The sequence below is a fragment of the Callorhinchus milii genome, unplaced genomic scaffold (assembly GCF_018977255.1).
Source record: "Callorhinchus milii isolate IMCB2004 unplaced genomic scaffold, IMCB_Cmil_1.0 Scaffold9, whole genome shotgun sequence".
NCBI classification, from domain to species: domain Eukaryota; kingdom Metazoa; phylum Chordata; class Chondrichthyes; order Chimaeriformes; family Callorhinchidae; genus Callorhinchus; species Callorhinchus milii.
Window position 1 is genome coordinate 20801003 of NW_024704750.1, and position 27946 is coordinate 20828948.

The 27946-nt window shown below is 52.8% G+C and overlaps 1 protein-coding gene across 14 annotated transcripts; it reads right to left on the minus strand.

Annotated features, from left to right (window-relative positions):
• LOC103190049 (calpain-3) lies at positions 1-26877 on the minus strand. Of its 14 annotated transcripts, none has more exons than XM_042338216.1 (25): positions 26808-26877; positions 23918-24012; positions 23355-23626; positions 16664-16733; positions 16380-16498; positions 15492-15625; positions 15019-15187; positions 14045-14185; positions 12293-12376; positions 11869-11954; positions 10991-11068; positions 10522-10682; positions 9880-10049; positions 9781-9792; positions 8503-8705; positions 8186-8246; positions 5434-5523; positions 4096-4173; positions 3921-3978; positions 3531-3592; positions 2536-2604; positions 2024-2102; positions 1273-1389; positions 717-775; positions 1-322 (listed from the first exon to the last, which is right to left on the minus strand). In XM_042338216.1, exons 3-25 carry the CDS (start codon positions 23604-23606, stop codon positions 296-298), a joined length of 2379 nt encoding a protein of 792 aa, XP_042194150.1. In that variant the 5' UTR covers positions 23607-23626; positions 23918-24012; positions 26808-26877; the 3' UTR covers positions 1-295. The 14 variants fall into 14 exon arrangements, with proteins under 14 accessions (XP_042194150.1, XP_042194149.1, XP_042194146.1 ...); XM_042338215.1 differs by having other exon boundaries at positions 5434-5520; positions 8503-8711; XM_042338212.1 differs by having other exon boundaries at positions 8503-8711.
• Positions 26878-27946: the final 1069 nt, after the last annotated feature.

Here is a 27946-nt window from a genome sequence, read left to right on the forward strand (position 1 = left end):
TGTGCTGACAGCGAGTGGTTTATTGTAAACAGACATTGCTGCCGATGCGTCAGCCGTGACGGCAGATTCCTGCAGAGTCACCGAGACGGTGGCTCCACTGGTTACGGTAGCTCCTGAGGTACTCGTCGCGAGCGAGTGAGCGAGCGCTCCTGCCGAGGCGATGTGGTGATCAGTCTGAGGTCTGGGTGTTCAGTGTGAGGTAATAACCAGGCACAGGAGAGAGAGAGAGAGAGAGAGGGGTGGGAGTGGGGGGGGGGAAGCACAGAGCAGCCTTCGCTCCACACACCTGGGTTCTTCATGCATACATGGTGAGCTGCAACCACTGTGGATAGAACACCGGGGATGAGGAAGAGCGAGGGTTGACGCGGTGGGTTGACGTGAGGACAGACATTGATATCACTGACTGGCAAGCTTTCCCGCGGCTTGTCCGGCACGGTCACCCCAGCGTTTAAGGCTATGGCTTGCGGGGTTCACAGGAGCTGAGTGGGACGATTCCCTGCAATGCTGCAGACGCACAGACTCTGCTCCTTTTAAGTGTCATTCCGTAACCAATCCTGTAAAATTCCTGTCTCACCTCCTCCACAGCGGCACCTGATTGTGGATAAAACCCCCAAACTAAAGGAGAAGTTGCTCACCCCCACTCCTCTCCCCCTCTCCCTCTCCCCCTGCTTCCCTCCCCTCGGAGCTCAGTGTAATGACAGTAAAGGGCCGCCTACCTCCAGGACACTGAGTTTAATGATTCCGTCTCCATCTTTGTCGAACGCTTGGAAAGCTCCTGTAAAGTTCAGAGTGACAATCAGTGCACATCACCCCTCGTAACCCCCAGTTTAACCCCACCCCCTCACTCCCTCATTCTCCCCTCATTCACCCCCAATCTAACCTGTCTCCCCTCGCCCCCCCATTCTCCCCTTGTTCCCAGTCTCCCCTCGCCCCATTCTCCCCATTCCTCCAGTCTCCCCACGCACCCCCCCTCACTCTCCCCTCATTCCCCGTCTCCCATCGCTCCCCCTGCTCCCCCACCATCCCTTCATTCACCTTGTCTCCCCTTGCTCCCCCAGTCTAACTCCACTCCGCAATCTAACCCATCTCCCCTTGCTCCCCCACTCTCTTCATTCCCCCCCCCCCCAGTCTCTCCTCGTTCCCCCACTAATTGAAAGACAAGGAGAAAGGCACAGGGAGACACACTCAGTTGGAGACTGAGTGACATGAGCAGGAGCTGTGGCTGGATGTTGCTGGTGGCTGAGCTTAGGGGCTGAGCGGGGAGTGACTTACTGAACATGCCCTCCAGCCTGACCAGGCAGCAGATAAAGCTGTCAAAGCTCAGGTTCATGTCCTCGTCTGCGTAGCGCATGGAGATGATCTGATACAGCTGGTTATTGAGATGGAAACCTGGGAACAGACAGAACAACAACACATTACATTCACAGAGGACCGAGGCACTGGACAGACAGGGATTTGGATCTGAGCTGGGGGTTGGGATCAGAGAGCAGCACTGTCACCTCAACACAGCCTTCGCCCAACGGCCGAACATCGCAGGACCGGGGGCCAGGGCAGGGGAGAGGCCAGAGATCAGGGCAGGGCCAGCGAAGTGCGAATCGAGGCAGAGAGAATAATTGGACACAATAAATATATTTTTTAAGTTTTCCAGTGCTTCCCAGGATATACTGTAAACTGCAGCGGCTGTGTATTTTGGGCAAAGCGCGGCAGCCATTTTGCACGCAGAGGTGTCCCACAACCAGCCACGGAGAGAGTGAGTTGGCCAGGACGTCGGAAGAAACTCCCTCCTGTTTTTGAATAGTGCCCACGGAATCTTTAACGTCCACCTGAACGGGTACAGATGGGACCTCGGTGTAACATCTCATCCGAGGCACGGCAACTCTGGCAATACGACGTTCCCCCCGGCTCTGTGCTAGAGTCAGCCTGGTCTGTGGGGCTGATGTGGGGCTCGAACTCATGACCTCCTGACTCAGAGGGTAGAGTTGTCAGCACAGGAGTCGCTGACCCCTTCCCCCACCCCACTGACCTGCAGCGTTCACTGCCGTCCGCATCTCATAGCTGTTGATGGTTCCTGTCTTGTCCTTGTCGTATTCCCGAAAGATTCCCTGCGAAAGGCAACAGGAGAGAGTGAGAGCAACGGGAGAGAGAGGGCAATGGCAGAAGGGAGAGCAGGGGTGGGGCAGGGGGTGAAAATATTCTTTGAGGTGGGGGGGCTGAGTAAAACCCAGTTAAAAGGATCAGTCCCCTTTAAGACAGGCCTGACTGATAGATCCATTGGCCATCAGAGGTGAGTACTCCCGCCGAGCAACCCATTGGACAACGAATGGCAGAGAGGCAAGAGGGTCCCATGGGTGCCGTGGGTTGGGGTCTGCTCAGACGACTGGCTTCCCCCTCCCAGCTCCCCTTAAAAAGTTGATGGTGGGTGCTGACTCCTCCAGCCTCATCCGTCCGCTGTCACCGCGAGGTAAGGAGGAGAGCAGGGGATGGGGCCAGGGGTCGGTCCTGGAATGTTCTGCAAGGTGTAGAGTTGCCGGTCACCTGCCACTGTTTAATCTTGTTCCACAGATGTTGGAATTCCATCAGGTTGAGTTTTCCCGTTCCGTCGGTCTGAGATCAGGGTGTTAAGGAATATTACAATGGATTCAGGTCCCCAACTGCCCACCCACTCTTAGAGCTGTTGCTCACTCAGTCTCTGCCTCTTCTCTCCATCTCTCCTCTTCACAATATCAGTCCAGATGAAGAAGAACCTTCGACCCATCCAATCTCCTCCCTCCAGAACACCCACCGGACCGTCCACCCCACCCCTATCACAGCATGGAGCTGCTGTTTCAATGAGTCCCAGTGTCCTGACCTCAACCTCCCTTCCTGGTAACCTGTTTATTACCAGTACTCACCAGTAAAGTCCTGGCTGAGAGTTTAGTTCAGCTCGAGCTCCAGTTGAACGCACTGAGCCAGTGTCCTGTTCAATACTTAACCATCCTTTAAACCACACATCCATGCCATGACCTGTTCTGCCTTCCCCACCTCCTCAACATTGCCCGAATCCGCCACTGCCTCTCCCCTCAGGCCACCGAGACCCCTGTTTACGTATTCATAACATCCAGGCTTGATGATGCTAGCTCCCAGCTTGCCGGACTTCCTATCTCTTCCCTTCACAGGCTGCGGGTCCTGACCCAACTGTACAGCGCCTTGGGACATCCTCCCGACGTGAAAGGTGCTCTATAAATGGAATCTTGTTGTTGTTGTTGCAAATCATTCCGAACTCTGCAGCTCATGTCCTCTCCCGCACCAGGCTCCGTGTCCCCATCACCCCCACTCTCACCCGGCTCCAGTGGCTCCCTGTCCTCCAGAGAATAGTTCAAAATCCTCATCCTCGCCTTCAAAGCTCTCCACTTTGCTCCTCCCTACTTTTCGGACCTACTAAACCTTTACCAACCCTCACGGGCATTGGCCTGCTCCACGTCTCCCGCCCTGCCCTGTGGGCGAGGGGTGGGGCCCGACGTGTGAGGGGCGGGGTCCAGACGGGAGGATACATCCATCAGGGCGACCATACTGCGGCAGGACTCCAGCGTGAAGCCTTCGGTCTTCATGTTGTCTGTGAGGAGATGGTATCAGTCAGCGGATCCGTTGCTCCGTGAGCTTGCCTGGCTTCACTGGCTCCCTCTACCTTCTATCCCAGATCTCACTCCCCCTCTCCTGATCTCACTGCCCGATGTCGCTCCCACTCCACTCGCACCCTGCACTGGGCTACGCCTGGTTTGCTACACGCCCTCTCCCTACCCCGAGCCACCATCAGCGACAAGAGCTTTCAGTTATGTAGCTCCTCACTTCTGGAACTCCCTCCCTCTCTGCATCTCGCCCCTCTCTAAGGCGTTGGCTACGGCCCCCTCCTCCCACTCTCAACCGGAAGTGCAGATACTTACACTTCTTCACCACACGGTTCAGGATGGACATTAGCTCTGCAGCTGTGATCTGCATATCCTGGGGCAAAAAGAGAGTGAAGTGAGTAATGGTGGGAGAGAGGGAGGGAGGGAAGTGAGCAGTGGAGGGAGGGCGTGACTGCTCACTCATTATATGTACCATGACAGAGTCACTCACCTCCCCTGCGATCTGCTGGAAGATTTTCTGGAACTGTTTGTCCTCCTCATTGTTTTGTGTGTCTGTGACCGGCTGGGGCTGCCCGGGAGAAACGGTGCTCAGCGTTATATGGAGTCACAACCAACTCCCAAGAGCATGCTTCAAAACACAATCTAAACACGAGGCCTCGCGAACGCTGGATAGTCCATTGGACAGGAAGGACGGAGTCCTGTAGCTCAGTGGTTAGAGCACTCGCTTTGCAAGCCAGAGACCTGAGTTCAATTCCAGGCAGAGGGCGAAACCTTGGGCAAGTTTCCTTACTCCACACAGAGCCTAATAATAATCCCTCCAAAACCAAAAACAATAATAAATTGATCATTTTCAATCTACGACTGTTTGTGGGACATTGCTGTGCGCAATTGGCTGCCGCGTTCGCCCACAAATATACAGTCAATTCACTTTACAGTGTGTTCTGTGAAGCGCTTTGGGACGTCCTCCCGACGTGAAAAGCGCTATATCAAATGCAAGGATTATTATTATTATTAAGGTAACCTCACACACAGCCTGGTCAGGAGGTCTCACGCACAGCCGGCTCACATACAAACTGGCCAGAAGGCCTTACACCACAGCCTGCTCACATAGGCAGTACTCCATGCAGCGGCATAGCTGTTAGGAGCATGTTTGGAGTAAGCTGCAGAGTAACATTGCTTTAATGAAACCGACACGTCTCTCTGCTCGAGAAGCATCCCTCCTCAGCCACTGACAACATGAACTCTGCCTCTCTCCCGCGATGAGGCTCGGGCTGAAGCCCCCACCCAGCAACATGCAGGCTGCAATCCTCAAAAACAGGCAAAGCCTTTACTCAAGAGTCCAGCCCGTCAGCGATAGCCTGAGGCAGACACACACAGACATAGCGGCCCACCACGGAGGGTCCTTGCAGGTGGACGATGACTGTCTACAACACTGAGAGATGGCAGCAATTCCGCCGTCCAGACGAAGCAATCACTGGGTAAATACAGAGCTAGACACGGCCTCACAACACCCGCCTGTATGGTCACCTCAACCTCGTCTCTCTCCTTCTGTGCCCCTCACTCTCTTGCCACTGCCCTCTGTCTCTGATCTGCGACTCTCTTTCTCTTCCACGCTCCCTCTTGCCCACTGCTCTCCCTCTTTCTGTCTCTCTCTTCCACCTGAACGCTCTCTGGCGCTCTCTCTGTGCCTCTCACTCTCCGTGCCCATCTCTCGCTATGCCTCTCTCTCTTTCTGTGCCCCGCTTTCTCTCCCTTGGGACTGCGATGGACGCTGGCAACAGTACAGTGCAGCTGAAGCATGCAAGCGGGCTGAGAGTGAAGGGGAGACCTGGCCGGGCCCCTTGTCCTCGCTCTTGGTGCTGCCGGCATCTATGAGGACCTTACCACGGCCTCTATCAGATATAAAGATGATTGGCTGAGGGAGAGAGAGTGCGGTTAGACAGGCGGCACGGCAGAGCCCGGCACCAGCACCGGGGGTAACGCCATCCTCTCTCTCTCTCTCTGTGATCAGGGTTCCCTCTGCCTCCTCATCCTCCTGGTCCTCTCTGCCACGTTCGCCAGTCAATCACTCCATCCTCCTCCACCGCCTCACCTCCCACATCCACTTCAGTGGGACTGCTACAGCCTGGTTCGAGTCCTACTTCAACAAACCGCCTCCACTTTGTCTCTTCAAATAGTTTCTCCTCCCGCCCCCCGCCAGCCCTGTACCCCAGGGGTCCATCCATGGCCCCATCCACTTCCTCATCTGCATGCTCCCTCCTGGCAATGTCATCCGCAGACACTGGGCAAACTTCCACATGTATGCAGATGACATACAAAAGTACTTCTCCTCCTCCAGCTGCGACTCCTGTCCTGCCTACTGTCCTGGTTCAGCCCCTAACCAGGACAGCTTTTCTCCACCTCCGACCGTATCTTACCCCAAACGCAGCTGAAACACTCGTCCATGCATTTGTCACCTCCCGCCTCGACTACTCAAACGCCGTCCTCGCTGGTCTCCCCAGTTCCACCATCCTCAAAATCCAGTTAATCCAAAACTCATGTACTCACTCGCACAGAATTCTGACCCACATCACACCAGTTCTAACCAGGGTCCACTGGTTCCCTATCACCAAACAGATCGATTTGAAGAACCTCACGCGACTTCAAATCTTTTCACGCCCTGGTACCTCCCTACCTCTCGGACCTACTTACTCCTCCAGCTTTCCCTCGTGCCCTCCGTTCCACCATTAGTGGCCGCCCTTTCAGCCACTATGCCCCGAAACTCTGGAACACTCTCTCTCTATCCCTCCACCTGCCCCATCCTTCCCTATTGTCAGTTTGCGCCTGAAGACTTCCTCTTCTTCCATGTCTACTTTCATCTCCTCCCGGCCCCTACCACCACCCCCACAGCTCAGAGTCATGCACCGCCACTGTCAGGAGCCCTGGAACGCTATCCTGCGAGTGTGAGTGGGGGCCGAGTGTGAGCGGGGGGCAGGTGGGAGTGGGGGGGGAGTGAGAGCGGGGGCCGAATGTGAGCGGGGGGCGACTGTGAGTGGGGAGCGAGTGTGAGGAGGGAGCGATTGTGAGGGGGGGCTGAGTGTGAGCGGGGGGGCTGAGTGTGAGCGGGGGTCGAGTGTGAGCGGGGGGCAAGTTTAACCGGGGAGTGAGTGTGAATGGCACCTTGGACCCTCCCTCCCTGCCGCCCACCCAAGACCATCAACACACAGAGACAGACACTCACACACCTGCTGCTCCCAGGCCAGCACCGAGAAGAGAGAGAGAGACATGGAGAGGGAAGGAGAGAAAGCCATGGGGGGTTGGGGGGGGGAGTGAGAGAGAGAATGAGAGGGAGAGAGAGAGAGAGACGAGGGAGAGAAAGGGGGAGGGAGAGAGATATTACTATACAAATGGATATTGTGACACAGACATCCACGCAAACACAAACATACTCACACACACACAGACACACACACAGACTCATATACAGACATATACCCCCCAAACATACTTACACACACAGATGCACTCAGACCACACAGACAGACACACACACAGACTCATATACAGACATACACACAAACGTACTTACACACACACACAGATACACTCAGACGCATACAACAACAACAACAACAACAACAAGATTCCATTTATAGAGCGCCTTTCACGTCAGGAGGACGTCCCAAGGCGCTGCACAGTTGGGTCATGACCCGAGCATTGGGGGGAAATGGTCAGGGTGAGGGGAGGGAAGGGAGGGAGCGAGGAGGGGGGAAATGGTCAGGGTGAGGGGAGGGAAGGGAGGGAGAGAGGAGGGGGGAAATGGTCAGGGTGAGGGGAGGGAAGGGAGGGAGCGAGGAGGGGGTAGAGAGTCGAGAGGGGAGCTGAAGGCACGGTCAAAGAGAAAGGTTTTGAGACCGGCCTTGAAGGAGGAAAGGGAGGAAGCGGCGAAGGCACTGGGGATAGAGTTCCAGAGCCTCGGGGCTGAGAGGCTGAAGGCCCGACCACCGATAGTAGGGCGGTTGGGGCGGGGGACGTGGAGCAGACCGGAGCCAGAGGAACGGAGGGTACGGGCAGGTAGGTAGGGGGATAGTAGGTTGGAGAGGTAGGAGGGAGCAAGGCCGTGAATGGCCTTGTAGGTGAGGATGAGGATCTTGAAATCAATCCTCTGGGGGATGGGGAGCCAGTGGAGGCGAGCGAGGGTAGGAGTGATGTGGTCCCGAAGCCTGGTGCGGGACAGTACACGAGCTGCAGAGTTCTGAATGACCTGCAGCTTGTGGAGGGAGGTGGCGGGAAGGCCGGCGAGGAGAGAGTTCCCATAGTCCAGCCTTGAGGTGACAAAGGCGTGAACCAGGGTTTCAGCAGCGTGAGGGGTGAGGTAGTGCCGTAATCTGGCGATATTCCGGAGGTGATGGAAGGCGGTGCCAGTTGTGGTGCGGATGTGAGGGAGAAAGGACAGCTCAGGGTCGAACAAAAAGAAAGGACAGCTCAGGGTCGAACAAACCCGGACACAGACTCACATGCAGACATACACACACACATATCCGCACAGATACACACACAGATGCACATAGACACAGATAATCAGACACACACACACGAACCTCGGGGTGGTCAGCCACGATCTGATTCTCCAGTTCTCTGAAATACACAAGTAAATCAGGCCTAGAATGATTATTATCACAGCCGCTGGCAGACGTGGGGGTCAGAGTGAGGGTGGGAGGCGAGGGGAGGGATACTCGAGGTGGGATGGTGAGCAAAAAGTCTTAGTTCGGGGTAAAGATCTTGGGAGGCTCCTGAGGCAGCGGTCTTGGGGGAAGAGATAGGGTATGAGTGTGAGCTGTCTGGGGAGGAGGGGGCCAGGGCTCGAGGGGGTCTCGGGAGGGCGAGTTGGGTGGGGGGTTGTTAGGAGCTGACTTACTCTGATAAGTTCTGTTTCTCAGAGAAGACCCTGAGGATGAAGTCTCCCTCCTGGTGTGGCTCGTACGTGGAGGGGACGATGACGTACTCCCCAGGCGCCAGGCGGAATCTCTGGGACACCTCCCGCAGGTTAATGTAGGATTTGCTGCGCGTCTTGGACGCCTGGTGCAGGAAGAAGTCCTTCGGCAGGTGTTGTTTGCTGCCCTGTAGCTGGTCAGAGGAGCCATCAGAGCTTCGTAACCCCTCACCAATAACGTCACCCCCTCCCTTCACCCACTTATCAGTAACATGACCCCCTCCCCAATAACATCACCCCCTCCCCGTCAAACCCCCTCCCTCCCTCCTTCCCCATCACCCCTCCTCTCGTCACTCCCTCCCCCCTCCTCTTCCCTCCCCACAAATCTACTTCTCTTCCAGCTTCAACTCCAAGTGTTCTGTCAACTCATTTGTCTGACATCTGGGCCTGGATGAGCACAAGCTTCCTTGGCTCTCATCAACGTCTTCTCTCCTGCAGCTCTGACCACCTCAGCCTCCCCGGGCTTTCCCTACGACTTACCAAATGTAGGGAAAGATGCGCTAACCTTGTGTGTCAGGTTCGACCCCCAGCTGTCCTTCATCCCCCATATCCAGTCCCTGATCAAGACCGCTTTTCTCCACCACTATTGCCCGCCTCTGACCGTACCTCACCCCCAACCCAGCCGAGATCCTCGTCCAAACCTTCGTTGGTCTCCCCAGGTTCACTACTCACCAACTACAACCGATTCAGAACCCCGACGCCCACATGCAAACCCACACTAAGCTCTGTATCCCCATCATACCAGTCCTCGCCAGGCTACACTGGCTCAATATTGCACATTAAACTCCTTACCCCCATCATACCAGTCCTTGCCAGACTCTACTGGCTCCCCATCACACATACTAAACTCCGTACTCCCATCACACTAAGCTCTGTATCCCCATCACACCAGTCCTCACTAGGCTCCACTGCCTCCCTATCACTGAATCGATCGATTTCAAGATCCTCACACTCGGCTTCAAATCCCTTCACGCCCAGGCACTCTAACTCTCCGACCTGCTTACTCCCCAACCCACTACCAGCTGCTTCCAGTCGGTTGGCTCTGGCCTCCTGCTTGTCCCTCGTGCCCTCCGCTCCAGCATCACCGGCCGCACTTTCAGCCATTACGCCCCGAAACTCTCATTCAATCCTTGCCCCCTCCTTCCCCTTTTTCGATCACATCTGAAGACCTTCCTGTTTGACCAAGAGACCTCTGACTCTCACCTCCTTTGGGACCTGGAATAAAAAGACAAAAACATTTACATTGAAAGTGGGGGATCCCTGCCCGACCTCTGGCCCCCGCGGCCCCGCCTGATCTCTGACCTGATAGATGGCGAAGCCGATGGTGAAGAAGCTGGCGCCCTGGCGACGCTCTCGCCGGCGGTGTTTCTGCATTAACGCAACCACGAAGGTGCAGAGCACCGCGGGGTCATCGGGGTCATCATCCTCTTCCAGCAACTTCAACCAGAACTGAGGGTTTGTCCAGAATGTCTCTGAGAGAGAGAGAGAGAGAGAGAGTGTGAGTGAGTGAGTGAATGAGAGAGAGAGAGAGCACAAGTGAGAGGGTGAGTGAGCGAGTGAGTGAGAGAGCGAAAGGGAGCGAGTGAGCAAGAGAGAGTTAGTGAGCAAGAGAGTGAGCAAGAAAGAGCGCGTGAGAGTGAGCAAGAGAAAGAGTGAGCAAGCGAGATAGTGCGAGAGAAAAAGCGAGTGAGCTAGAGAGTGAGCGAGAGAAAGTGAGTGAGTGACAGAGGGAGTGAGTGAGAGAGCGAGAGAGAGTGAGAGAGAGACACAAAGGAAGAGTGAGAGAGACACAGACAAAGAAAGAGAGAGAGAGAGAGAGAGTGTGTGTGTGAGAGAGAGAGAGGTGGGATGGAGGAGCAGGTACTGGGGTAGTTACCAGATTAGTTACCAGTTGGTTAGTGGGTGTTTACCAGGGTGGTGACCAGTTGGTTACTGGGTAGTTACCGGGGTAGTTGCGGCAGCCGCCGGCAGAGCAGCCCCGCAGCCAGCGGCCCTCGTTGATGGATACCGTCCACTTGTGCAGTTTGTCGTCCTCCAGCGCATCCGGCGTCAGGTTACAGATCTCCAGCTTAGTGAAGCTCTTCTTAAAGTCATCAAATGACATCCTGGGGGAGAGAGCCCGACAGAGAGACTGACAGACCCAAAGAGAGAGAGAGAGAGAGAGAGAGAGAGCGAGAGAGACGCTGACAGACCACGAGCGAGAGACTGAGACTGAGAGAGCGCGCGCGAGAGAGAGATTAACAGACCCCGAGAGAGAGAGAGACACACGGACAGACCCCCGAGAGAGACAGAGACACTGACAGATCCTGAGAGAGACGCACTGATAGACCCCAAGAGAGAGACACAGACACTGACAGACCTCAGGAGAGAGAGAGAGAGACACACACACACACACACACACACACACTCTTACCAGAACTCCCCATCCTCCTTTTTCAGGTGTTGCAGTCTCTGTTTGTCCGGCTTCTCGATGCCCGCCCACTCCCGGGAGCTGAGGGAGCAAACAGCGGGTGTGAATCCGTCTCAGCCTCCCTCCCTCCCTCCCTCCCTCCCTCCCTCCCTCCTTCCCTTGCTCACCCCGTTGTCTCGTGCAGTGTTCCTCAGGACTCTCCTCGGTGCTACTCCTCTTCAACCTGTACATGCTCCCTCTTGGTGACATCAACCACATACAAATATAATTTTGAGCTGCTGCTGTTCAAATGGTCATCCTGGCCTCACACCTCATTCCTGGTAACCTGTTCCAGTCATAAGTTATCCTCTGGGTAAAGACACACTTCCTTGTGTCTGTCTAGAAATTGCCCCTTTTCAACTCTAACCTTTGGTCGTTCTCCCACCTCTCTGCTTTCCCTCATCCCTACACCCCCCCTCCCCCCCATGCTCGGGCCCCAACACCTGACTGTTCAGCGCTTTGGGACGTCCTCCCGGGCGTGAAAGGCGCTCTATAAATGTAATTTTGTTGTTGTTGCTGTAATTCTCTGCCCTCGTTCTCCTGCCGTGATACACCCGAAAGGCGTGATCTGGGTTTACTTTTTACAATTTTGCACAGCTCGAAAAGGTTGTCTTCTCTCAAGACTGAAGAGCCCGAGTGTGTCTAATCGTAGCTCACAGCTCATTCCTCTAAAACTGGGATAGCCTTGTTGTTCTCCTCTGCACTGTCTCATGCCGCGGTGACCAGAACTGTCTGCAGCATTGAATCTGTGGTGTCCTCTAGCCTCACCCTCTCCCTCACGACGGAGGCTGCCCGTCACTCCAGCCCCGTCCGCTGGGCTCGTCACTCACAGGTGACCTCACCTGTCACTCCAGGGCCCTGTCCACTCCACTTGTCCCCAGGGATTCCGCAAACGGACTATCTTTATCTTTTGGTTCTTGTAGGTGACCTGGAGATCAAGGAGTAAGTGTTACTGTCCCCCACACTAGACGCACAGATTCCTCCACCCCCAACAAGCTCAACCCCTGGGATTCACCCCACTCCGATCCCCTCTTGTGCCCCACCCTCCGGGTTTCCCCTCGTGACCCCTCCCAGGACTTCCCCCCCACTCCCCTCTCCGCGATCCACACCTCCTGGGACCCTCCTCCAATCCCCACCTCACAGATTCTCCCACCCCACAGATTCCAGAATTAGATTCCAGCCTGTACCTCACTCCTGGGCAGGTGTATGTGGTAGTCTTTTGGCTGCTCTATTTTGGTCACTAACCTCCCCCCATCCCCGACATACCTCCTCCAAGCCGGTGACGGAGTAAGCGTGACCTTTCACCAGCCCACTGGCCGTACGAGTCTCAAACAGCACCGGGACATACCCCTGTTACAGAGACACAGAGAGAGAGTGTCAGAGAGAGGGTTAGAGAAAGTGTGACAAGAGTCTGTCAGAGAGAATGACAGAGAGTGTGAGAGAGTGACCAAGAGTGTGTCAGAGAGTGTCGGAGAGAGTGAGTGTGTCAGAGAGAGAGGGACAGAGAGAGTGTCAGTGAGAGAGTGACACATGCGGAAACCCATCACCACGCTTAAGGGTATCCAAACCAATTTCATGCATCCCACCTAAAAATCCGAGAGATAAGATTGTTGGAATGGAATGTACACTCACTCCCTGGAGGGATGCGTCCTGCTTACTTAATTCCAAAGAGTATTAAGCACAGGCGAGCAAGCGATAAGGCTTGAGGACGCCAGTGTGTGCATTGGTGTACTGCTGGAGTCTAACCGTTAAAACCACATAGCTTGCCATTGATAGCACTGTTTGTCCAGCTTCTCACTGCTTGTCCAGATAAGACCACCTGTACCCATTAGGGCTTTGGTTTACAGTGGCTGGGTGTGAAGAATCCCTACCCCCAGCGCCTTGCCCCTCCCTTCCACACGCTGCCGGTGAGCCAGGCTGACTGTCCTGCTAGCAGTGCCCTGGAATACTGCACACTATCCTGGCTCAGGAACAGAACTGGAGACCGTCGCAGAGGGCCGGCTCGATTGTGACATTCCGTTGCCAAACTTGTCACCTTGGGGCCAATTCAGCTCCAAGGAGACGCCACTTACCCCCACTCCTTCCCCCAGGAGGATAGTCACAACTTGGTCATTTGATATCCAACAAATAAGAGTTTGAGCCCTCACTAGGTGGAGGGTAGGTACCAGAGATCTCCCTGCAAGCTTCTTGGTGGGCAGCACAGCTCAGCATGAAACTCGTGAAAGCTTTGCCACCATCTTCCTGTCCGCATCTTGGGCGCACGTCACTTCCCTTTGAGCCATGGTCCCTTTGAGCCATGAGGTACAGAGTTTAAGAACCAGCTGCTTGCATCTCTGCAAATCAATCAAGGTGGACTCCAGGCACTGGATGTACAAACGTGTGTACACAGATTCAGACTCCAGGTAATGCCATCCAGCAGCTGTCACCCTAAGCCTCAGAGTTTCCTCATCAGCTATCTGGCTGACATCTGCCTTCAGCGTAGTGGGGCGACCTTCACAGGACAGCTTGTGCCTCTCCATTGCATCTGCAGAAATTCGGATCCATAAAGAAGGATAGTTTAAACGTAGATTTTATATGCCACAAGCTTGACCTGCTTTGGGATCCTGCTGTCCCTGAAGTCTCACTCCCTCAGTCTCTCTCTGCCTCACATACCATCAACCGAATACCTATACCTGCCCATCAACACAGGAACTGCACCTGCCAATCAACACAGCCCCTGTACCTGCCCATCACACACAGGAACTGTACCTGTACATCACACACAGGACCTGCCCATCACACACAGGACCTGTACCTGTACATCACACACAGGACCTGTACCTGTACATCACACACAGGACCTGTACCTGTACATCACACACAGGACCTGTACCTGTACATCACACACAGGAATTGTATCTGTACATCACTCACAGGACCTGTTTGCCCCACACAGCGGGGGGAGGGAATGCCTATCACATGCAAGCATGGTCAGGCTGTGGTTTGCATGCAGCTCACATCGTGCAGCGACATACAAACCCTGGTAGGCAGGTCCGTGGGCTGTCCCTGGGACTGAGCCCTGGCCCCGGACTCCCCCTGATCAGCTGGCCTCACATTCCGAGCCAGGAACCGCTGGATCTGCGACTGGGGCGTCATTCCCTCCCCAAAGGATATGCCATCCTGCAACAGACATAGTTTGAGAAAGCACACAGCAACCGCACACACAGCACACAGTGAGAGCACACACAGCACACAGTGAGAGCACACACAGCACACAGCAATAGCACACACAATACGCAGTGAGAGCACCCACAGCACACAGCAACAGCACACACAACACAGTGAGAGCACACACAGCACAGTGAGAGCACACACAGCACACAGTGAGAGCACACACAGCACAGTGAGAGCACACACAACACAGTGAGAGCACACACAGCACACAGTGAGAGCACACACAGCACACAGTGAGAGCACACACAGCACACAGTGAGAGCACACACAGCACACAGCAACAGCACACACAGCACACAGCAACAGCACACACAACACACAGTGAGAGCACACATAGCAACAGCACACACAGCACACAGCAACAGCACACACAACACAGTGGGAATACACAACACAGTGAGAGCACACACAGCACAGTGAGAGCACACACAGCACAGTGAGAGCACACACAGCACAGTGAGAGCACACACTACATACACAACACACAGTGAGAGCACACTCAGCGCACACAACACAGTGGGAACACACAACAAACACACAGTGAGCACACACAGCACACACAACACAGTGGGAACACACAACAAACACACAGTGGGAGCACACACAACACAGGGATGAGTTGAGGTGAATGTCAGCGTGAGGATAGAGTTGGGAGAGAATCAGGGTGAGGATGGGGAGCAAGGGGAGTGAGGGAGGGGTTGAGGGTAGGGAACGAGTGGAGTGAGGGATGGGTGGGTTGGGGTTAGGGTGTGAGGGTTGGAGGGGGCTGGGTTGATCACCTCTATGGAGCAGCCCATCAGTGAGCCTCTCTGATTGGCTTTCCTCATGATCTTGAAGAGCTCCCGCGGGGCTGTCTTAATCTCAATAAACTCGGTCACTCCCCCCGTGAAGTCCTCCATCGCCTCTGTCGTGTTGCCCCCCTTCAGCGCCTCGTACGAGCCATGCACCCTGCAGGACACTGAGAGTGACACAGAGAACAACAAAGAGAGTGACACAGAGAGTGACACAGCGATACAAAGAGGGTGATACAAAGAGCGACACGGAGACTGACACAAGAGAAATACAGTGACAGAGACTAACACAACACAGAGATTGGCAAAGAATGATAGAGAGCGACAGAAGTGTGACACAGAGAATAACAGAGTGACACACAGGGCGACACAGAGTGACAAAGAGTAACACAGAGTGACAGAGACACATAGAGTGACACACAGTGTGACACAGAGATTGATCTCCCTCCGGCCCCCCTCACTTGGCGTAGGCCTTCTCCAGCAGTGCGCTCCAGAACTCATTGCGCTCAGCAGATTTGGTGAAGACGAGCTGATTGTTGTAAGTCGGCAGCCGGTCATCGATGATCACATCCACCCAGTCACCAAACCTCCAGAACTACAGAGAGACACAGCGGCAGTGATCAGCACAGTGAGAGTGACTACAGTGAGAGTGACCGGCACAGTGAGAGTGACCGGCACACAGTGAGAGTGACCGGCACAGTGAGAGTGACCGGCACAGTGAGAGTGACCGGCACAGTGAGAGTGACCGGCACAGTGAGAGTGACCGGCACAGTGAGAGTGACTGGCACAGAGAGTGACAGGCAGTGAGAGTGACCACAGTGAGAGTGACCGGCACAGTGAGAGTGACCGGCACAGTGAGAGTGACCGGCACACAGCGAGAGTGACCAGCACACAGTGAGAGTGACCGGCACAGTGAGAGTGACTGGCACAGAGAGTGACAGGCAGTGAGAGTGACCACAGTGAGAGTGACCGGCACAGTGAGAGTGACCGGCACAGAGAGTGACCAGCACAGTGAGAGTGACCGGCACAGTGAGAGTGACCGGCGCAGAGAGTGACCACAGTGAGAGTGACCGGCACAGAGAGAGTGACCGCAGTGAGAGTGACCGGCACAGTGAGAGTGACCGCAGTGAGAGTGACTAATTTGTGACAAGGCCTCAGTGCCGTGCCTGGTGGGGGCATCAGGGCCGGATTAACCAATAAGCCAGGTAAACCATGGCGACTGGAAGAGGGCAGTAGGTAGTCAGTCCTCCAGGAGGTCAGACCAGGTAAGAGGCAGCTGGAGAGCAGGAGCAGGTTGGCAGGGCCAGTTGCCCAGGCTGGTTGTCATGGCTGGTTGCTGGCGCAGGTACCTGGAAGTGGAAGATTCCAGCGTAGTTGTCGGTGAAGCTCTGGTCTTTCGGGATGACTCGGTAAAGCAGCTTCTCGTTCAGAGTCAGACAGGCGATGGCGGCCAGGAACCAGCAGTCACCTGTAACGCAGCCAGGCTCTATCACTGCCTCTCAGCGCAGAGCCCATCCCCACCACCGTGAACCCCATCCCCCCTCCCCCCACCCCAATGTGGCAAGGGAGAGATGAAGGGTTTGGCCACATGGTGATGTAACCAGGTGAGACGGTGACTTGGAGAGACACTCACCTAAATCTCCCTGACATATATCAGTCCGCGAAGCTCCGCCAATGATGAACTGCGGATTCTCACAGATCTCCTGCAACAAGAACAAGAGTCAGCCATGACCTGCCCCCAGAAACCCCCTTCCACATCAACCCCTAATCTCAGCCCAAACCCAACCCCACCGCTACCCCCAACTGACCTCACCCCAACCTCACACTGACCGCAACCTCACCCTCACCCCCCCACCTCGACCTCAAGCACGATCTCAGTCTGATATTAACAGTGACACCAATATATAGTCTGATATTAATAGTGACACCTCTATATACAGTGGAAGCTGCTTAAGATGGTGACATCAGGAACCGAAGTTCCCCAACCTCTTCCCGCCCTACAGAGGAGGGGCGGCACCTCCTCCCTCAGGTTGCCGTTCCCACTCGGCGTAAAAGGGACCAATTAGCGGCAGCTCCGAGGTGATTGACAGCCTGAAGCTGCTTGTGCTTTGAAGGAGGCACGGGATGGAGGAAGATGAAGGGCCTGTAAGATGGAGTTCCAAAGGATGGGGACAGAGAAGCTGAAGGCATGACCCACAATGGTGGGGTGGGCTGGGTGGGGGACGTGGAGCAGGCCAGAGCCTGCTGATCGGACGGAGCGGACAGGTTGATAAGGGGTTAGGAACAACAACAACAAGATTACGTTTGTATAGCGCCTCTCATATCGGGAGGACATCCCAGGTCACAGAGGTAGGAAGGAGCAAGGCCGTGGAGGGCCTTGAAGGCGAGGACGAGGATTTTCAACTCTATCCTCTGGGAGATGGGGAGCCAGTGGAGCCAGGCCAGGGTGATAGGGTCACATAGTCTGGTGTGGAAGAGGACATAAGCTGCAAAGTTCGGGATGATCTGCAGCTTGTGGAGGATACAAGCTGCAGATACAAATATATGGAAATTTGAGAGATGTTTATTGCAATGGAATGCGCACTCTCTGCCTGGAGGGAAGCATCCTGCTTACCTAATTCCGGAAAGTATTTCGCACAGGTTAGCAAGAGCCGAGGATTTTCCTCGGGGTAATTGCTGGAGTCTAACCTCCCGACGTGAAAGGCACTCTACAAATGTAATCTTCATTGCTGTTGTTGTTGTAAACCACATTGTTTACCAATGAGCACACCGTCTGGCGAGCCAAGTGGGAAGAGTCCCTGCCCCGAGTGACTGGACTGCCCCTCCAAGACCTGCCGATAAGTCGTGGTGGCTGGTCTGTCACCAGAAGTGCCTTGGAGTACTGAGGTCCCGCCTGGCTCAGGAACTCGACTGGAGTCCACCACAGACGGCGAACTAGATTCCAACATTCCATTGTTAAACATGTGGAGTCCTGTCGCTCAGTGGTTAGAGCACTCGCTTTGCAAGCGAGAGACCTGAGTTCAATTCCAGGCAGAGGGCGAAACCTTGGGCAAGTTTCCTTACCCCACACAGAACCTAATAATCCCTTCAAAACCAAAAACAATAATAAATTGGTCATTTTCAATCTACGACTGTTTGTGGGACATTGCTGTGCGCAATTGGCTGCCGCGTTCGCCCACAAATATACAGTCAATTCACTTTACAGTGTGTTCTGTGAAGCGCTTTGGGACGTCCTCCTGACGTGAAAGGCACTATATCAAATGCAAGGATTATTATTATTATTATTATGTTACCTTGGGGCCAATTCAGCATCAAGAAGACCCCACTCACCTCCCCTCACCAGGACGATAGTCACTAGATGGTCATTTGACATCCAACAAGCACGGGTTTGAGCCCTCATTAGGTGGATGGTAGGTACCAGGAACTCCTTGCAAGCTTCTTGGTGGACAACACAGCTCAGCATAAAATGAGTGGGAGCATTGCCACCATTCTCATTGCCACAGCTCGGACACATGTCCCTTCCCATTGAGGGATGGTTCCACCAGTTGGAGGTGCGGAGCTTAAGCAGCAGCTGCCTGCCTCTCTGTAAACCAATCAAGGTGGTCTCCAGGCACTGGGCATTCACAAACTCGGACACCAGGTAATGGCTTCCAGCAGTGGTCGCCCTAAGCCTCAGAGTTTCCTCATTAGCTATCGGGTGGACATCTGCCTTCAGTGTGATGGGAGGACCTTTACAGCACAGCTTGTGATGTGTCAGCCACCTTGATGTTCTCAATGTCCAAGTGCAATGCTGCATACCAAGGCTTACTCAACACTAGCTGCTTAATTCAGGTTGTCATACGAAGGGCCTTGGCAAATAGACGTGCCCCACTATGAAACCGACTCCATCTCCAGGGTGCTCAGCGAAAGGTCAGTGTAGGCTGCAGCCCTCTCTCCTTGCAGTCCCGTGTTTGCCACAAATCCACCTCACTGCTTGATCCTGGACTTTGCAAATGGGTCAGTGGAAGCGTCTCCACTGCATCCTCAGGAGGTTGGATACATAAAGGAAGACTGTTTCCACACAGGTCTTGTGTGCCACAAACTTGACCTGCATTGGGGCCTTGCTGTCCTTGAAGAGGGATAAGCATAACCAGAGTACCCTTTCCTTCTTCTCTGCGCAGTTCTTCAGGAGAGTGCCCAAGCAAAAATTGATATCGACCTTAACCCTCAGAGGTTTTTCTCTTTTCGATGGCTACAACTCCCCCACCACCACATATTATTATAATAATATAATCCCTCAAGGAAAAAACAATAATAATTTGGTTACTCGATCCAAGACTGTGGGACACTGCTGTGCGCAATTGGCTGCTGCGTTTCACCTACAAAATATACAGTCAATTCACTTTATCATCTATTCTATGAAGAGCTTTGAGACATCTAGAAGACGTGAAAAGCGCTATATCAAATGCAAGTATTATTATTATTATATACACGAATCTTGGAGAAAGAATACACATTGCGAATAAAATCCAAGATTTAGCCATGTATTCCCATGGGTTCCAGTTTCATCATGAGAGCTTCATGAGGCACTAGATAGAAAGCCTTGTGGAAATCAATGCATGTAGGCAAGTGGGTATCATAGCCTTATGGCATTCCACAATCTCATATAGAACTACAATCTGACCCTCACATTTCTCATCAGAACGGAAGCCGGTTTGCTCCTTCCTGATCAAACCACAAGCCTCCAATGTGTGCAATACCCAAAGTTTCACTTTAACAGCCACTGGACTCAATGAAATATCTCACTAGGGTCACCCTTCTTGTGGATAGAAACACAATATCATTCTGGAAAATTCATGGAGGTGTACCCCAGAGAGCATCCTACTGACTAGAGCTAGGCCAGCAGCTCCAAGGCGAGTTGGAGGTTCCCAGCTTGGATATATAAGATCCTCACTGTTCTCTGTTTCACCCCCATTCCCCTCAGAGCAGCTTTTAGGAACTCAGCTTTCAGGAACTTAGCTTTTAGGAACTCCGCTTTCAGAAACTCCACAGCACGGAATCCACCTCCTCCCAACAGACTGGGTCATTAAGGTCTTCAATCTGTCCCACGGCTCCCACCAACTTTTCCACTCTCAATGCAGATGGATTTCTGATATGAAGTGGCATCTCTCTACAGTCTGATATTAAAAGTGTATAACACGTAACTATATAGCCTTATATTCACAGTCCCACTCTACATACCCTAATATTAGCAGTGATTTGATATTGCATCATCACATCATCAAAATGTCTCAAAGTGCTTTACAGGATTTACTGTAAAGTATAGTGACTGTGTGTTTTGTAGGAGAATGCAGCAGCTAATTTACGCACAGCAACGTCCTTTCAAACAGCCATGAAGTGAATGACTGATTTTATCCGGGGAGGCTTGTTGGTCAGGATACCGGAAGAAACTCTTCTTGGTTTAACATCTCACGTCTGAAAGACAGCACCTCTGACAATGCAGTGCGCACCCACCTAGCACTGCACTTAAGTGTCAGCCTTGACTGTGAGCTCAAAGTCCCGATGTCGGACTTAAACCCACGACTTCTTGCCTTTGTGGTGACAATAAAATACACTCCTGACCCCGCGACCCCCCTTCCACTAGCACTGGCCATGGAAACCTTTGACCTCCTACCTTGGGCCTTTTCCACCCGATGTTCTTGATTTTCCCGGATTTCTGGCTGAGCTCCTTGTACCCGAGAGACTCTGCCGAGGCTGGGAAGGTGCTATCCTCAAACAGGAGCTTCCTGGTCAGATGTTCGCGTCGCAGGGTGGAGAACTCCTGCTCCGCAAACTTCACCGGCTTCAGGATAGAGCCTTCCCCGTCCCGCCTCTGCCGCTCCTGCATCAGGCGGTCACAGAAATAGCCCGAGGGCGTGTACGGCATCTTACCAAACACGTGGCTCTCTCTCACACTCTTTCGCTTGCTCTATTGCCTCACTCTCGCTCTCTGTCTCTCGTTCTATCTCTCGTCCTCGCTTTCGCCCTCTATCTCTCTATCTTTCTCTCTCTCTATCTATCTGTCGCTCTATCAGTCCCTTTGTTTCGCTCTCTATCTCACTCTATCTCTGACTCGCTCTATCTCGCTCTGTCGCTCTCTGCTATTGATGAGCCGTGGTCGGACACATACAATAGATCAGCGTCCGACAGGGTCTGGCATAAATCCAAGACGGCGGCCAATCAGTGCCAGGAGCTCAAACCTGGCCCTTTGGGAGGAAAGGAGGCAAAGGACCGGCCTCTGTGATTGGCCCCGGTCAGCGGAGTCTGGGCGGTTGGCCAGAGCATTGACAGAGGGGCTCTGGTTGGGATAAAGCCGGAAACACACACATAAACACTTTCTCTCCTAAAGAAGTGTATCTGCCTCAGCAAATGGTATTCAGGTCTAAACCTGCTGTGAATGGCGAGTGTGTGCAGCACTCTATAGACCCTAATCCTATAGAGACACAGGCTCATTGAGCACACACAGCCTGATGTGCAGCTCAGTCTAAAGTCCTCTCGTCAATGAGCCTCTCCAATTCCTTTCATACAAGCCACAGACTCAGATAACAGCTCCATTCCCCCCTCTCTCCCCACCCCAAATAACTGGTCTCACCCCTGGCCCCTCACTCTTCTATTCAACTTTTTCTCTCCGTCTCTCACAAGCTCGCCTGACTTCCTGGGTTTAAGCCACCATCTCAGGGCTTTGAGTTCAGTCCAGACTGACTGTCCTCCAAGGTCTGCCCCAGAACTTAGTCTGGTTTGGATATTCTTAAGCATGGTGATGGGTTTCCGCATGTATCAGACACTTCACTGATCATGGTGATGGGGTTCCAAGTGTGCACCGACCGCTGCATTGTCAAAGCTGCTATCGTTCAGATGAAACATTTAGCCATGGTCCCATCTGCTCCTTTTCACATGGAATCCTATGGGACTATTCAAAAATGAAGGGACTTTCTCTTTTTCTGTGTTCTGGCCAACAATTTGGGAGACAAAATGAGTCACTCACTTCATGGTTGTTTGTGTATTGACATTGCTGTGTGCAAATTGGCTGCTTAATGGCTTAATGGTAGCGCTCTCGCTTCTGAGTCAGAAGTTCCATCTGCGGGTTTAGGTGGACGTTAATGATCCCATGGCACTATTCAACAAGAAAAGAGAGTTTCTACCAGTGTCCTGGCCAACAATCCTCCATGGCTGTTTGTGGAACATTGCTGTGCACAAATTGGCTGCCACGTTTCACTCACAAAATATATAGTCACTGCACTTTACAGTATATGCTGTGAAGTACTTTGATATATCTTGACAACATAAGTCACTATATCAAATGCAAAAATTATTATTAAATACACAGTCACTACACTTTACAACACCACCATAAATTATATTTATATAGCACCTTTCACGGCAGGAGAACATCCCAATACACTGGACAGTCTAGGGTTTACACCCGAGCTGGGAGTTGGATTCGAAATAGGTGAGGGCCAAGGAAGTTGGGTTGATAAATGCACAGATAAAGGGCTTATTTTATAGTAAATCCTGTGAAGATGTTTAAACAACGTGATAATTCTATAATCACGTGCAAGATTATTATAATCATGCTAAATCCAGTCATTAGTATTTGTGCTGATGCTCGCTCCCCACTGACACTCTCTACTCCACTTGCTACCTTTATACCCTTTAACATCCCTCCTCTTCAAGCCTCTTGCCAATTCTATTTAAAAGACCTGACGGATTCTGTCTGAACGTTAGTTTGTGGCAGAGATTCCCACATTCTCCGTGGAAGGATAAGACTCATGACCTTCAGGTGTCAGTCTGGCTCAGTCTCTCACAATCTCGCCTCATAGTCTAAGCTGATGCTCCAACATAGCTCTGCGTGTGTTGCATTGTTGGAGGTGCCGTCCTTCGGATAAGACGTTAAATCAACGTCCCTCTATACCTGTTCAGGTGGATGTTAAAGATCCCACAGTAACAAGTGAAGAGAGTTTTTTCCTCCTGATGCCTTGGCCAACAATCCCCCAAATAAAAATTGATCACTGCCTGAATGGCTGTATGTGGGACATCACTATTTGCCACCTGCTGCAACGTTTCATCCAGAAAACATACAGTCACTACACTTTACAGACAATCCTGTGAAGCATTTTGAGACATCCTCCTGACATGAAAGTCGCTATATCTAATGTATGATTATTATTATATACAACCCCGTTTAATTTCTGCAATGAATTTGTTAACCTGCCAATCTGTTTTCACAGACTCCTTTGTAAAACCTGCTGGAAGCGTGTGTGGCCTCGCCCCAGAGTCGAGTCCCCATTTCTAGCAAAGTCACTCACCGGGGGTCTCATCCATTTCAGGGTAAAGGGCAACGGCTGTGTGGCAAAGAGAGAGGAGTCGTCTGCAGGGAATTCAGGGTCCTGGTACAGAGAGCTGCTCCTCACACACTCCGCCTTCAGCTGCTGAAAGGCCTCGCTCCTGCTCTGTGCCACTTTCTTATTGCGGCTGATGATGGGGTACATGCCGTCCATCTTGAGGGGCTGTGGCTGTGTCTCCGTTGTTTTACGAGCCACTCCACAAGGTTTCTGCATTGTTACTGATTTCACAATCCCTGAAATAAACCACAGATCACAGCCTCAGCACAGCCCATGTACAGTGCAGCAAACATTGCTGTGTCTGCTGCGAGCTTCCTGCCCTCCCGGGAGCAGTGAGAGCCTGGCTAAGCACAGGCCACCTGCCAATGCCTGGCAATCAGCAGATAGAGGAGCGTGGCATTGCCTGGCACCACATGGTATGTTGCCGAGGGACCAGATGGATAGGCAATGGCCTCACTCAGTGGCCGACCACAGCGTCCCCAGCTAAAAGAAATTAAAAATCTTTTGACAAACATCAACTCACTCACTGTGAGTTCTGATTGAAATCTCCAAATATGTTTCTCTCTCTCGCCCACTCTCTCGCCTCCACCCAGCCTCTCAGCTGTGGTTACAGCTGCTCACTCTGTGCAAAAATGAAACCAACATAATTTCAAGGTTAAAAATAACCCTACTCAGATCTTCTGCCTCTAATGGCTCAGGTTATTAATTACAGATTCCTTGTCCTGCAGCATGTATAGGTCATCTAGAGTGTAGGGAGCGTGTGCCCAGTTTGGGAGTGTGTGTCCAGTGAAGGGACTGGGCACACACTCCACGCACTGGGCACACACTCCACGCACTGGGCACACACTCCACGCAGTGGGCACACACTCCACGCACTGGGCACACACTCCACGCACTGGGCACACACTCCACGCACTGGGCACACACTCCACGCACTGGGCACACACTCCACGCACTGGGCACACACTCCACGCACTGGGCACACACTCCACGCACTGGGCACACACTCCACGCACTGGGCACACACACACCTTACATTGTGCCCCTTGTAGTGAGTGTGTTCCCAGTAACTGGTGAATCCTTCAAGAGGAAACACGCAATTAACTGGGAACCAATAAAAGAAGACCAGTAAGTATTATGATGGGAATGTTTTGAGCTGAGAATTAAGTAGGTGCATGATACATTTGTGTTGTGAGAATCACAACACGGAGTCAGAAGTGAAACTGAACTTGGGTTGCGACAGACTACGAGATTGAACACGAACGATAAAGAAACAAAGGATTCACCAGTTCACTCACTGCTCCCGGGAAATGGATGCCTTACCAAGGTAAGTGCGAATTCTGTGACCATTACAATTAACAGGTAATTCAAGTCACAACGGGCAGTGAGATTTTGAAATATTTACAACCGCATCAATTGTGTTGCAACTGCTGCAAATGTAACTATAAATACACGTTCCTGAATGTGGCAGGGGAAGATACAAGAAATGATTTTGCAACTCTGGGGAGAGGTGTGAATGTGCCATTGGATGATGTAATGACTATTATGTGGGCGCAAAGTTGTGGTCAAAACAATGTCACAATCGACAGGTACAAATTCGGGGCAAGGAAGCAAGAGCTGACGGAATAATTTCACCAATACGGTGAAGGATTACCATTGTTAAGCAAAGCATAACAATTACGGATCTTTAAAAGAGGAAATGATCAGGGACCAGATTGTAATTGGAATAAAAGATAACAAAATACGCAGGAAGCTCTTGATGCTGCAAAACAGCTTTACCGATAGTACGTGTGGAAGAGATGCCTAAAATACACGAGGCCTTGAGAAAGACGCAGAAAACTGGTTCGAAGAAGCTGGAATGGTTCGGGTGAGGAATATGGAGTGCAAAGGATTTACAAGTGGTGTATTTATCTTTACATACGGTGGCCTAATATAAAGGATACCTGTGAGAAATGTGGATTAGCACAGCCTTTAAGGAGATGTCAAGCACAAAATTCAACTCCGTAAATTCACTGACACAACATCCGTAAACCATAGAAGACAAAACCGAGGAAAGTTTTGCCCAGTATGGAATACCAATGCAAGTAATTAGTGTTAATGGCCACTATTTACGAGCATTGAGCATAAGACATTCACGGGGAAGTGGAGAATAGAGCACAAAACAACTTCCCCGGGGAAAACCCAGAGCAATGGTATGGTAAAGCAGGCAATGCAAAAGAAAATTTGGGAGAAGCCAGATAAACACCAAACAGAACTGGCTTACAGGAACACGCCAAGACAACAAGGGGCAGTCACCAGCACAAATACTGATGTCACGATGGTTGAGAGACTTGTTAATCATGGAAGACAAGACATTGAGGCAATAGGCACAGCACAACAGATATGAAGGGAAATCATGGAATGAACCGGGGAAGGAGAAAACTTTCACAAGAGGGGAAAGAATTTGATTCAACAAGATTCCATTTATAGAGCGCCTTTCACGTCAGGAGGACGTCCCAAGGCGCTGTACAGTTGGGTCAGGACCCGAGCATTGGGGGGAAATGGTCAGGGTGAGGGAAGGGAGGAGCGAGGAGGGGGGAAATGGTCAGGGTGAGGGGAGGGAAGGGAGGGGCGAGGAGGGGGGGGAAATGGTCAGGGTGAGGGAAGGGAGGAGCGAGGGGGGGAAATGGTCAGGGTGAGGGGAGGGAAGGGGGGAGCGAGGAGGGGGAAATGGTCAGGGTGAGGGGAGGGAAGGGAGGGAGCGAGGAGGGGGTAGAGAGTCGAGAGGGGAGCTCAAGGCACGGTCAAAGAAAGGTCTTGAGACCGGCCTTGAAGGAGGAAAGGGAGGAGGCGGCGAAGGCACTGGCGATAGAGTTCCAGAGCCTCGGGGCTGAGAGGCTGAAGGCCCGACCACCGATGGTAGGGCGGTTAATGCGGGGGATGTGGAGCAGACTGGAGCCAGAGGAACGGGGGGTACGGGCAGGTAGGTAGATTCAGAAAGAAAGACCTAACAATCGAGGGTTCGACAAACGGAGAACTGTGGAAAGCGGAAAAAAATTCAAGGTCATATTGGGTTAAAGGTAGAAAAAATATATTGAAGAAAGTCGTGGGAGATCTGACAAAGAAGGGTGGAGGAAGAAAAAGAAGAGCCGAAGGAATATCAGGGGATGGCAGACACATCAAAAATCACCAGGTCAGGAAGAGCAGTAAAGCACGTGGAGTGTTGTATTTTGTTGCCATTGCGTGTGAAGTGTTGTCCCCAACGACTGCAGGGGGTGAGTGGGGGGATCTCAATGATTCGGGTGTATTTCCCAATCCAGGTCAAGCTTGTAGAATATTTCACAGTTCCGAGCTCCCGGGGATGCAGTGGATGGAGTGAGGTGGATTTGTGGCAAAACAAGGGAAGCGGCGAGAGAGAGAGCTCCGGCCTACACTGACCTGTCGCTAAGTACCCCGGAGGTGGAGTAGGTTTCCCAGCGGCCATGTCCATTTGCCAGAGCCCCTCGCACGAGGACCTGGATTTAAGCAGCTGGAGCTGAGTAAGCCTGGCCCGCAGCATTGGACTTGAACCTCGAGAACATCAAGGCGGCTGGCACGTCGCAAGCTGTCCCGCGAAGGTCCTCCCAGCACGCTGAAGACAGATGTCCGTCAGAAAGATCACAAGATTGGTCTGGATGAAGAAGAAGACTCTTCGGCCCATCTGATCTCATCCATCCAGAACATCCACCCTACCGTTCCCTCAGCCCAGCGTCAAGTGTCCTGGCCTCAACCACCATACCTAGAAATAGAAAATGGGAGCCCACGGGCGGGAGGCTTCGCAGAATTCGCGAAAAAAGTCGCCTCCCCTGAAAATACCCTGCTCCCCCTACCCCCCCCCCCGCAAATACCCTGCTTCCCCCCCCTGCAAATACCCTGCCCCCCCCTGCAAATACCCTGCTTCCCCCCCCTGCAAATACCCTGCTTCCCCTCCAGCAAATACCCTGCTTTCCCCCCCTGCAAATACCCTGCTTCCCCTCCAGCAAATACCCTGCTTTCCCCCCCCTGCAAATACCCTGCTTTCCCCCCCCCTGCAAATACCCTGCTTCCCCCCCCTGCAAATACCCTGCTTCCCCCCCTGCAAATACCCTGCTTCCCCTCCAGCAAATACCCTGCTTTCCCCCCCCTGCAAATACCCTGCTTTCCCCCCCCATGCAAATACCCTGCTTCCCCCCCTGCAAATACCCTGCCCCCCCCCTGCAAATACCCTGCTTCCCCCCCACACAAATACCCTACTTCCCCCCCACACTGTCACGCCCTCGGGGGGGGGGGGGGGGGGGTGTGTCTGGGTGTGTGTCTCTGGGTGTGTGTGTGTGTGTGCTGGGCCCCGAGAGGCAGGAGGTGGTAACCTGTAGCCCCGCAGTCAGACCACTGGTGATCACGGCGAGAGCAGTGCTGGTGTTCTACGGATCTCCAGACCTTCAAATTCAGTGTGGGGTGAAACCGGAGCGTTTAGCCCTTTGGTCTGTGCTTCTGTTTTTGCCCCAAAGTGGGCTACCCCAGTTTTCGTTAAAGGAGCATTAATTTTTGTTTGCAATCTA

Bases quoted from the DNA above. Each gene is read 5' to 3' on its own strand.
- LOC103190049 (XM_042338212.1), bottom strand. From the start codon at position 23,606: ATGCAGAAACCTTGTGGAGTGGCTCGTAAAACAACGGAGACACAGCCA. The intron at 11,069-11,868 runs GTGAGGTCACCT...TTGCTCCCTCAG, and splicing joins ACAGGGCCCTGGAGTGACAG to CTCCCGGGAGTGGGCGGGCA. The intron at 323-716 runs GTAGGCGGCCCT...TTCTATCCACAG, and splicing joins TTAAACTCAGTGTCCTGGAG to TGGTTGCAGCTCACCATGTA.